This window comes from Lagopus muta, chromosome 25, assembly GCF_023343835.1.
Source record: "Lagopus muta isolate bLagMut1 chromosome 25, bLagMut1 primary, whole genome shotgun sequence".
Lineage (NCBI taxonomy): Eukaryota > Metazoa > Chordata > Aves > Galliformes > Phasianidae > Lagopus > Lagopus muta.
The window spans coordinates 4,381,945-4,393,517 of NC_064457.1; the positions used below are offsets into that span (position 1 = coordinate 4,381,945).

At 51.0% G+C, this 11,573-nt stretch overlaps 1 protein-coding gene and 2 pseudogenes across 1 annotated transcript; 1 reads left to right on the forward strand and 2 right to left on the reverse strand.

Annotated features, from left to right (window-relative positions):
- Nucleotides 1-365: 365 nt before the first annotated feature.
- On the reverse strand, nt 366-2,564 carry LOC125684367 (feather keratin 1-like; annotated as a pseudogene).
- A 106-nt stretch (nt 2,565-2,670) lies between these two features.
- Nucleotides 2,671-5,862, forward strand: LOC125684368 (uncharacterized). The gene is made up of 3 exons (XM_048926500.1): nt 2,671-2,928; nt 5,010-5,162; nt 5,527-5,862. The coding sequence occupies exons 1-3, from the start codon at nt 2,671-2,673 to the stop codon at nt 5,860-5,862; spliced, it is 747 nt and encodes a 248-aa protein (XP_048782457.1).
- Nucleotides 5,863-9,733: 3,871 nt separating this feature from the next.
- Nucleotides 9,734-11,503, reverse strand: LOC125684369 (feather keratin 1-like; annotated as a pseudogene).
- Between the last annotated feature and the right edge of the window lie 70 nt (nt 11,504-11,573).

Below are 11,573 nucleotides of genomic sequence, written 5' to 3' on the forward strand. Positions count from 1 at the left end.
GGGCAACCTCTTCTAGTCCCAGATCTGGAGGTTGGTGGCCCTGCCTGGGGCAGGGCTGCAGAACGCGCTGATCTGTGTGGATCCTTGTGACCCAAGCCATTCTGTGATTCTATGATTCTGTGACAGAGAGGCAGCAAAGCTTGACCTGAAGGCCAGGGAAAGTGTGGGACTTGTGGACGCTTTTGTCAGGTGGTAGTGGCAGTTCTCTCCCATGGGAGCCAACTGCTCACTGTTCCAGCTTAGTCGTGGTGGGGAAAGGGTCGCCACGTGCCTCACACGATCTCGGAAGTCTCCAGAGCAGCTGATGATGTCCTGCTGTCACCTGGAGTGTTTGCAGAGGAGAGTGATGATGCAGAGGCACAGCCTGAGATGCGGCACAATTTTATTGAGAGAAAAGAGGGGAACAAAATTGCTCCAAGGGGTGGCCAACATTCAGGAATAAGCAGGGACAGAGTCGGCACTGTGTGGCCATGGTGGATGTCCCACCTGCTGTCCATCTGCCTTTTTGGCAGAGGAAGAAGGGCCATCCTGTCCTCCCCAAGCTTGATTCCTGGGGTTGACAGACCAGAGGGGCGTAAGTGACAAACAAGGCATCAGGAGGCAAAGGAGAGAGTGGAAGAGGGGAAAGGCAAACATGGACAATGCTTCCGGAGCGTCCATGGTGGATCTGTTCATTTGCAAGAGTGTTAGCATTGCTTGTAGCCTACGAAAACAAGATCCTGATGGTCCAGTGCAGATCTGTGAACAAATTCTGGGTCCTGGGAGGTCTTTCTCCAGGGCCGCTGCCAGCAGCTTTAGCAGGGGAAGAACCGCCTGCCACTGAAGCGGCTGCCAATGCCAGAGAGGCCAAAGCCTCCAGAGGAGATGGGCACGCCCTCAGAGCTGAGGATGCTGCCAACGGCAGCGGAGGTGGAGGATCCCACGGCGGTGTTCTGCGGGAAGGAGCTGAGGATGGGTCCGGGCAGGGTCACCACCACGGGAGAGGGCTGGATGAAGACGTTGGAGTCCTGGCACTGCCTGACGCAGGGCTCGTTGCAGCTGCTGCCCAGAGGGGTGGGGCCGCAGGGCTGGCAGGGCAGGCGTGGCACGCACTGGTCGTAGCAGGACATGTCTTGTGTCTGGAGGGGCACCTGTTGGCACAGAGGGTCAGGAGGACACAGAAGAGAGAGAGGAGCATCCCGCCATCCCAGCAGGAGAGAGCCGAGGCACTGTGCTGGCCGGGGATATGGAGGCTGTGTAAGGAAATCTGTTTTCCAGTTCTTCCCTAAAGCTCCAATGGTACAGCCAATCGCTACCGAGTTTATGCCAAGCCCGTAGCACAGCTCGTGCAAGACCCAGCATCCCTCCAGCTCGCACGTGCTGCCCCATTCCCCATAGCACAGTAGGCTGCTTTCCCAAAACGCAACCTTACGTGGAGACACTTGTATGTCCAGAGAAATCCCCAAAGAAGAAGAGGTTGTGAAAGGGCTTTGCACTCACCTGGTTCCCTGGGAGATGGAGGCAAGAGGAGCGAATGACTGAGAGAGGAGTTGGGCCCCACTTTTATACTGCTTGTGTGCTGCCTGAGGCCAGCAGACACTCTAAGCAAGCAGTAATTTTCCCAGAGACTCACCTCAAATGCAAATAATCCTTCATATTGGCACAGGTTCTGCTTTTCATTTCCATCAAGTCTGTCATTTCATTTCCTCATTTCTGTCATGACTATTTTGCCAGGTTAATTCTTTCATGTTTTCGTGTGAGGGACCCAAGGAATGGTTGGCAATTGCCTTTGTAGAAAGAGAAACATCTCCTCATGCTACTAAAATCTGAAGCCACGCCTAAGGTTTCTCTTCCTTACATACGTGCTACATGGTTCTCTCTACTCCCATCTGTGAAAGAAAAAAAACATTTTTCTGTTTTGTCTCAAATCTTGCTTTGTGAGGTTTTTCTGGTGATAAGACTGACAACTGAATTATCTAGGGGGGTGAGTGCTGGGTGTCACAGTGCCACAGCACCTCTGCTTATGGTTGCAAAGATAAGCAGAAGTGGGACAAGCTGTCTTTTTCAGGGAGCAGCTTGAAGGAGCTTACTGCTGAAAAGGTGGTAATGCTTGCACGTGGCAAGGAAGGCACCACTTCCTGCTGGTTTATCTGTTGGGCCAGGTATGTCACACTAACAGAGAGAAAGGAAGACTGAAAAAACCCAGAGATGGGGGATAAAAGGACCTCACTAAGCTAAGGACTTTGGAGAACTCCCAAAGAAACCTTTGACAGAGAATTCCCTGAGGGGAAATCCTCTTTCGATTTCCTGCCAGGGTCTACTTGCCGTGAAGTTTCCTGGCTTTCTCCCAACCCCCACAGTGACCAGACGAGTTCCTGAGATCAGTGTACCTACTGCAAAACTTGCTGGTCCCTCAGTGGTGACTGTCTCACTCTTGCTTTCTACAAAAACTCCTTGTTTTTATTTCATATCTCTTTCCTATCACCTGTCTTCCCTTCCCCATATCCCTAAGCAACTAGGATTTGTAATAAACTGGTTTGGCTAATGTTTGACCTGTTCTATCTTAATCTCACCATTGGGTACATATTATAAGGAGCTTCTTCTCCCTCCTATAAATTGGAGTGAGACACCATCCTCTCCAATCCCACAGTCACTGGCCATTGTGCAGCAGGCTCCACGTGTCCAGCCACCATGGTATCTGCTGGACAGTCAACTCATCAGGGCATTCGCAAACCAGGAGATTTGTCATCTGATTTGACACTAGCTTCCTTCTCCAGGACAGAGGAGCTCCATCTGAGAAGGGGTGTTTTTCAGGACCCCATCCTCACTGAGTATGACGGGCTTATGTTGAATGTGAATGTGAAAAGCAGCACTGGCTTCATTGTTTATGAAATGCTGGTGTTCAGTGTCCTAAAGGAAGCCAAGAGGACACAGCAAGATCACAAACCTGTAATTCTGGAGAGCAGACTTTGGCCTTTTCAGGAATTTACTTGGTAGAATATTCTGAGATAAGATCCTGGAGAGAAGAGGAGCCCAAGGAAGCTGGTTAATATTCCAGGATCACCTCCTGGAAGCTCATGAGTGAAGTATCCCAAGAAAGATACTTGCATTGTGGAACAAAAAACTGTTGGCCAAATGCAATCTGAAGATTATGAAGCTTCTGGAGGATGGCAGCAAAGATGTGTAGTCTGAGGGGAATACAGCCATAATGTCTGTCCAGCCAGAGGTCAAGAGAGGGAAGCTAAGGACCTGATAGAATTCAGTCTGGCAAAGGACATCAGGGGGAGCAAAAAAGACTTCAAAAAAGATCTTAATGGAAAAGGGAAAATAAAAGAATGTGTGAGTGTTCTCCTCATGGAAATGGGTGACCTGTAAATCGGGCATTGAAAATATTGAGACAATGATTGTCTTCTTGTTTCTTACTCGTCCAGCAAGTGTGGCTTTCAGGAATCCCCTGGCTCAGGGGCCAGGCTGAAAAACGGGAGCTTTCAAGATGTACCTTTGGGGCAAGGAAAGCTTGAGAAAACTGGATATTTTTAATGCGGTAGGCTTATTTGCTCCATGGTAAGATGTGACCATGAGTGCTGAGGGAGCTGTCCATTCTTTATCACCAATGTAGGTTGGTGAGTGGGAGAAGTGTCCCAAAGACTGGGGGAACATGGATATCACTCCTGTTTAAGAAGACCAAGAAGCAGATGCGAGGGAGCTACAAGGACTCTACGACTCAGTCCTATGGAGCTGCTGGAGCAGTGCATCCTGAGAATTGTTTCACAGCACATGAAGGGTGAATGTATCAGATGCAGCAATCAGCATGGATTTACTGTGGAGAAGTCATGGTCTGATATACCTGATAAGTGTCTACAATGACCTCGTAGACGGGAAAGAGAACAGGACATATTCTTGCTGGAGTTCAGTAAGGCTTTTAACATTGTCCTCAATAAGACGGTCATACTGAAGCTATTGATGAGTGGTCTGAATGAGCCCTCCTGAGCCAGACCAAAAAACACCTTTGTTGGGGCAACATGTGTGCTCTCCTCTAATGAGCAAGGACTGCTGGGTCCTGGTGCTGTTGGGTAGCTGGGGATGTTTGTGGAATGCGTTGTGATCAAGAAGGTCATTGTTACAAAACTCTCCCCAGCACCATGAAACAGGGAAGGTATAATTGCTGCATGAAGAAAACACTTTCCTGCCCTGCAGACATGAGGGGAGATGGGACGTGCTCCAAAAGTGCAAGGGAATATGTATAGAAACCAGGCTTCCTGAAGAGTGTCTCCTGAGAGAAAGCAATTTTGAATCTAATTTTGGATTGGCCATGAGCCACCCTTTTGGCATGAGGCCTCCCCAGCAGGCGTGTTGTTTGCAGGCCTGAACACCACACTGGGAAGAATCCTACTCAAACGTGGAAAATCCATTCTTGAGAAGAGGGGAACCTGCGCCCTGTCCTGAAAAGCAGCACAGCCATCTACTCTAGAGACCAGATTCCACAGGGCTTTTTAGGTAATAACAGGGCTCAGGAAGGCAGTGTTCTCCTTACAACAAATAGCTGATGGCATGGGTTGGCTGATGACCCCAGACACAGTCATGAGAGCGGAATTATCAGTCAAGCAAACATGTTCCCAGAACAAACACCTTTGTGTGGAAAAGAATTTGCAAGGCAGCAAAACTGCCCAATTGCCTTTCCAGAGAGATGAGCAAGGAGGGAAAAGGGCAGAATGAGTTCCCAGACAAAGAAGACTCAGAATGTCCTAGACAGGGCTGCACTGACAGGAGGATATGCCTTGCTTGCTGATAAAGTGGTTACAAATAAGTCACGACATTTCCCCTGAGACACGTACTGTGCCTGTAGCACAGAATGCCTCGGGCACTTGGGATGCATCTGTCACCCCTAGTGACGTGTTTCTGCAAGGAAACTCCTTGTGCCTGTCATCCTGGAACTTGAAAGGTGTCCGCGCAGCCAATTTGTGAAGGTCGGAAAGAAGGAAATGAAATGTCAGGGTTGACAGAAACAAAAACCCAACCTGTGCCATTAGGAGGGAGAATTTACATTTGAGGTGAGTCTTGTGGAAAATTACAGTGTGCGTAGAGTGACAGTGGGCCTGGGGCAGTGCTGGAGTGGTATAAAAGCGGGCCCAACTCCTCTCTCAGTCATTCGCTTCTCTTGCCTCCATCTCCCAGGGAACGAGGTGAGTGCAAAGCCCTTTCACAACCTCTTCTTCTTTGGGGATTTCTCTGGACATACAAGTGTCTCCACATAATGTTGTGCTTCGGAGAGCAGCTGCTCTGTTACAGGGAATGGGGCTGCACATGCAACATGGGGAGATGCTGGGTCTTGCCAGATGTGTCTCTGGAGGAGCGGGATAGGCATTGAGATGCCTGAGTCTGACCACTCTTGTCTGTTTCTATGGAGCTATGGGGAGAGAGAAGACCATAGGCTTCTTTACACAGCCTCCATATGCCCGGCCAGCACAGTGCCTCGGCTCTCTCCTGCTGGGATGGCGGGATGCTCCTCTCTCTCTTCTGTGTCCTCCTGACCCTCTGTGCCAACAGGTGCCCCTCCAGACACAAGACATGTCCTGCTACGACCAGTGCGTGCCACGCCTGCCCTGCCAGCCCTGCGGCCCCACCCCTCTGGGCAGCAGCTGCAACGAGCCCTGCGTCAGGCAGTGCCAGGACTCCAACGTCTTCATCCAGCCCTCTCCCGTGGTGGTGACCCTGCCCGGACCCATCCTCAGCTCCTTCCCGCAGAACACCGCCGTGGGATCCTCCACCTCCGCTGCCGTTGGCAGCATCCTCAGCTCTGAGGGCGTGCCCATCTCCTCTGGAGGCTTTGGCCTCTCTGGCATTGGCAGCCGCTTCAGTGGCAGGCGGTTCTTCCCCTGCTAAATCTGTTGCTGATGGCCCTGGAGGAAGATCCCCAGGGTGCACAAAATCTTTGTGGGACTTGAGACCAAGGAATGGAGCTAGTTCGATTACACTGCAAATGTGATCCATGTCTTCCTTCCTTCCCCCTTTTCTCTCTCTCATTTCCTTCCTGTGCCATTAGTGATCACCATCTGCTCCTCTGCACAGTCAGACCCACAATACCAGCGTAGGGGGGGACAGGATGGCCCTTCTCCCGCTGTGGAAAGGGCGGATGGATGGATGGCAGTTCACCCATTAGATTCATGCATTGCGGGCTGTCGTGTGTTTGTGGTGCTTCCTGAATGGGTGGCATTGTTTCTCTCTTTTGCCTCAATAAATTTGACTGCATCCTAATCGTTGCCCGCGTTGTTATCCATTCTCCTCTGGAGCCTGTGCCATGATGTCTTTGGGGAGAGATGTTTCTCTGTAGTCATTCTGGGAAGTGGTGCTGACTGCTGATCTGAGCAATTGGTAAGATATCTCAGGAATGTTCACTTGAACCCAGGGGCTGAAAGGCCTACTGCCTGCCTTGTCACGGGCATAGATTGATCTAGTTAAGTCCGTGACAGCTCTGAGAGTACGAAAGTTGTACGTGGAGTGAAGTCTGGATGGCATCAAGCCAGCAGCCAATCAGGGCTTTGACAGAACCTGTGTGATGGTGGCCAGCTGTGCCCTGTGACTATTCTGCAGGTCCCTTTCCTTGGCTGCCAGTCCCTCTGCAGCCTTTGCTGCTGGACACTGCACTTTGTTGGAGAGCTCCCGAATGGCCCCATAAGCCGGTGCAACGTCCCACATATGCAAAAAAGAACCCGCCAGAGTCTCGGTCGCTCCTCGCTGTCGGTGATAGAGAGATTACAATAGGAATAGGAGTAGGAGAAATGAGAGGAACTCACGTGTCAAAATAAGTACAGGGTAAGAAGCGAAGGAAAAACTAAAGCGGGAAAGGAAGGGGTGTGAAGACGGCCACTTGTCAGATCCTAGCAGTACAGCCCACTTCTGAGGAGTGGCTCCTCTGGGAATTACTCTCCCCGGTTTAATTGCTGTGCACAATTTGATGTGTCATGCAATATCCCAAGGGTCAATTTGGGCCATCCCCTAATGTGCTGTCCTATCATAATCTTCTATCCATTGTGGTGGCTTCTGACTGATAGCCAACAGAGGTTGATGGGACCACTCTCTCACTTGCCGTCCTGAAAGAAATAGGGGAGTGAGAAACCTGAATGGGAAGAGAAGGCTCACGGGTTGAGATAAGATGAAGATAATTAAAGGCAAGCGAAATGGGGAAGCATGCAGAGGCTGCATGGAAGCAAAGAGAGAGAAAACAGGTATGTTCTTCTTCCCATCAGGAAGTGATATTCAGACATGTCTGGGGATGCCCGGCATCCAATTCCTTAGGAGTGGTAGGAGAGGGCAGATGTTTTTGCAAGAAGACTCTCCTGTCCTCCTCCTCTTTGCTCAGCCTTTCTTGCTCAGTGTAATGTGCCATGGCCTGGAATTGGCCTTGGATCTTTTGGTGCCAGCTGCCCTGTTGAGGCCTCCTCCCCACTGCTTGCCATCCCCCAGCATACGGGCTTTGATCTGAGATTGGAGAGAACCTTGATGCTGTGCCTGCAATGCTCTGCAAGATGCAGTGGTATGATATCGGTCAGAGATTCACAGATTTTCAGAGGTTGGTACTACATCTGGAAATCATCCGTTCCAAGCCCCTTGCTAAAGCAGATTCCAGACAGAAGGTTGCTGAGGAAAGTGTCCAAGACTCTGACTCACAAGAATGGGAGGAAGGAGGACCCGAGGAACTAAAGGCCGGTGAGTGTCACCGCTGTGCCTGGGAAGATCATGGAACAGATCCTCCTAGAAGACGTGAACATGAAGAAGGCACATGAGGGAAGAGTGGGTGATGGCAGATAGCCATCATGGCTTTGCCGGAAGAAGGTTTTGTCTGACCATTCTGATGGCCTTCTGTGATGGAGTGATGTCGTTGGTGAAGAAAGGGAGAGTGGCCAATGCCATCTACGTGGGTTTGGGCAAGGCCTTTGACGTGGTCCCCCCTCCATATCGTTGTGCCTGAATGGGAGAGATACGGTCTTGTGGGGTGGACTATTCAGTGGGTAAGGTAATTGGTTGGTAGGCCAAAGACAGAGGGGTGTGGTGAATGGCACTATATCCAGGGGGAGGCTGATTATGAGCAGTGTTCCCCAGGGGCCTGTGTTGGTTCTGGCACTCCTCAACATCTTCATCGATGACCTGGACGATGGGCGCGAGTGTACCCTCAGCAAGTTTGCCAATGACACAAAGCTGAGTGGTGTAGCTGACGTGATAGAAGGAAGGGAAGCCCTGCAGAGGGATTTTGACAAACTCAGCAGGTTGCCCGTGTGAACATAATGAGGTTCAACACAGCAGAGTGCAAGGTCTTGCGTGTGGGTCAGGGTAACCCCAAATACGTGTAGAGAGTGGGAGAAGAACTCTTTGAGAGTAGCCCTGTGGAGAAGGTCCTGGGTGTCCTGGTGGATGAAAATGTAAACATGAACCGTGAGTGTGCTCTTGCAGCTTGGAAGGCCAATGGTATCCTAGACTCCATCAGAAGAGGGGTGGCCAGCCTGGATGGTGAGATGGTTGTTCCTCTCTACGCCGCCCTTGTAAGACCCCACGTGGAGGCCTGTGTCCAGTGCTGGGGCTCCCAATACAGGAAAGGTGTGGAGCTCCCTTCTGTGAGAGGACCCAGAGGAGGGCCCCAAAGATGATTAGAGGACTGGAGCAACTCCAAGACAGGCTGAGGATGCTGGGCTTGTTCAGCCTGAAGAGGAAAAGACAGTGAGAAGACCTCATTGCAGTCTTCCAGTATTTAAAAAGGGGAATTATAAACAGGAGGGGAATCACCTTTTTACAAGGGTAGACTGTGATAGGAAAAGGGGGAATAGTTATAAGCTCAAGGAGGGAAGGCTTTCATTGGATGTCAGGGGGAAGTTCTCTCTTTCCGAGAGAGTGATGAGGTGCTGTAACAGGTTGCCAGAGGATGCTCCATTCCTGGAGGTGCTCAAGACCAGGTTGGATGGGCCCATGGGCAACCTCTTCTAGTCCCAGATCTGGAGGTTGGTGGCCCTGCCTGGGGCAGGGCTGCAGAACGCGCTGATCTGTGTGGATCCTTGTGACCCAAGCCATTCTGTGATTCTATGATTCTGTGACAGAGAGGCAGCAAAGCTTGACCTGAAGGCCAGGGAAAGTGTGGGACTTGTGGACGCTTTTGTCAGGTGGTAGTGGCAGTTCTCTCCCATGGGAGCCAACTGCTCACTGTTCCAGCTTAGTCGTGGTGGGGAAAGGGTCGCCACGTGCCTCACACGATCTCGGAAGTCTCCAGAGCAGCTGATGATGTCCTGCTGTCACCTGGAGTGTTTGCAGAGGAGAGTGATGATGCAGAGGCACAGCCTGAGATGCGGCACAATTTTATTGAGAGAAAAGAGGGGAACAAAATTGCTCCAAGGGGTGGCCAACATTCAGGAATAAGCAGGGACAGAGTCGGCACTGTGTGGCCATGGTGGATGTCCCACCTGCTGTCCATCTGCCTTTTTGGCAGAGGAAGAAGGGCCATCCTGTCCTCCCCAAGCTTGATTCCTGGGGTTGACAGACCAGAGGGGCGTAAGTGACAAACAAGGCATCAGGAGGCAAAGGAGAGAGTGGAAGAGGGGAAAGGCAAACATGGACAATGCTTCCGGAGCGTCCATGGTGGATCTGTTCATTTGCAAGAGTGTTAGCATTGCTTGTAGCCTACGAAAACAAGATCCTGATGGTCCAGTGCAGATCTGTGAACAAATTCTGGGTCCTGGGAGGTCTTTCTCCAGGGCCGCTGCCAGCAGCATTAGCAGGGGAAGAACCGCCTGCCACTGAAGCGGCTGCCAATGCCAGAGAGGCCAAAGCCTCCAGAGGAGATGGGCACGCCCTCAGAGCTGAGGATGCTGCCAACGGCAGCGGAGGTGGAGGATCCCACGGCGGTGTTCTGCGGGAAGGAGCTGAGGATGGGTCCGGGCAGGGTCACCACCACGGGAGAGGGCTGGATGAAGACGTTGGAGTCCTGGCACTGCCTGACGCAGGGCTCGTTGCAGCTGCTGCCCAGAGGGGTGGGGCCGCAGGGCTGGCAGGGCAGGCGTGGCACGCACTGGTCGTAGCAGGACATGTCTTGTGTCTGGAGGGGCACCTGTTGGCACAGAGGGTCAGGAGGACACAGAAGAGAGAGAGGAGCATCCCGCCATCCCAGCAGGAGAGAGCCGAGGCACTGTGCTGGCCGGGGATATGGAGGCTGTGTAAGGAAATCTGTTTTCCAGTTCTTCCCTAAAGCTCCAATGGTACAGCCAATCGCTACCGAGTTTATGCCTAGCCCGTAGCACAGCTCGTGCAAGACCCAGCATCCCTCCAGCTCGCACGTGCTGCCCCATTCCCCATAGCACAGTAGGCTGCTTTCCCAAAACGCAACCTTACGTGGAGACACTTGTATGTCCAGAGAAATCCCCAAAGAAGAAGAGGTTGTGAAAGGGCTTTGCACTCACCTGGTTCCCTGGGAGATGGAGGCAAGAGGAGCGAATGACTGAGAGAGGAGTTGGGCCCCACTTTTATACTGCTTGTGTGCTGCCTGAGGCCAGCAGACACTCTAAGCAAGCAGTAATTTTCCCAGAGACTCACCTCAAATGCAAATAATCCTTCATATTGGCACAGGTTCTGCTTTTCGTTTCCGTCAAGTCTGTCATTTCATTTCCTCATTTCTGTCATGACTATTTTGCCAGGTTAATTCTTTCATGTTTTCGTGTGAGGGACCCAAGGAATGGTTGGCAATTGCCTTTGTAGAAAGAGAAACATCTCCTCATGCTACTAAAATCTGAAGCCACGCCTAAGGTTTCTCTTCCTTACATACGTGCTACATGGTTCTCTCTACTCCCATCTGTGAAAGAAAAAAAACATTTTTCTGTTTTGTCTCAAATCTTGCTTTGTGAGGTTTTTCTGGTGATAAGACTGACAACTGAATTATCTAGGGGGGTGAGTGCTGGGTGTCACAGTGCCACAGCACCTCTGCTTATGGTTGCAAAGATAAGCAGAAGTGGGACAAGCTGTCTTTTTCAGGGAGCAGCTTGAAGGAGCTTACTGCTGAAAAGGTGGTAATGCTTGCACGTGGCAAGGAAGGCACCACTTCCTGCTGGTTTATCTGTTGGGCCAGGTATGTCACACTAACAGGGAGAAAGGAAGACTGAAAAAACCCAGAGATGGGGGATAAAAGGACCTCACTAAGCTAAGGACTTTGGAGAACTCCCAAAGAAACCTTTGACAGAGAATTCCCTGAGGGGAAATCCTCTTTCGATTTCCTGCCAGGGTCTACTTGCCGTGAAGTTTCCTGGCTTTCTCCCAACCCCCACAGTGACCAGACGAGTTCCTGAGATCAGTGTACCTACTGCAAAACTTGCTGGTCCCTCAGTGGTGACTGTCTCACTCTTGCTTTCTACAAAAACTCCTTGTTTTTATTTCATATCTCTTTCCTATCACCTGTCTTCCCTTCCCCATATCCCTAAGCAACTAGGATTTGTAATAAACTGGTTTGGCTAATGTTTGACCTGTTCTATCTTAATCTCACCATTGGGTACATATTATAAGGAGCTTCTTCTCCCTCCTATAAATTGGAGTGAGACACCATCCTCTCCAATCCCACAGTCACT

Bases quoted from the DNA above. Each gene is read 5' to 3' on its own strand.
- LOC125684368 (XM_048926500.1), top strand. From the start codon at position 2,671: ATGGTATCTGCTGGACAGTCAACTCATCAGGGCATTCGCAAACCAGGA. The intron at 2,929-5,009 runs GTAATTCTGGAG...CTGTGCCATTAG, and splicing joins CACAGCAAGATCACAAACCT to GAGGGAGAATTTACATTTGA. The intron at 5,163-5,526 runs GTGAGTGCAAAG...CTGTGCCAACAG, and splicing joins TCCATCTCCCAGGGAACGAG to GTGCCCCTCCAGACACAAGA.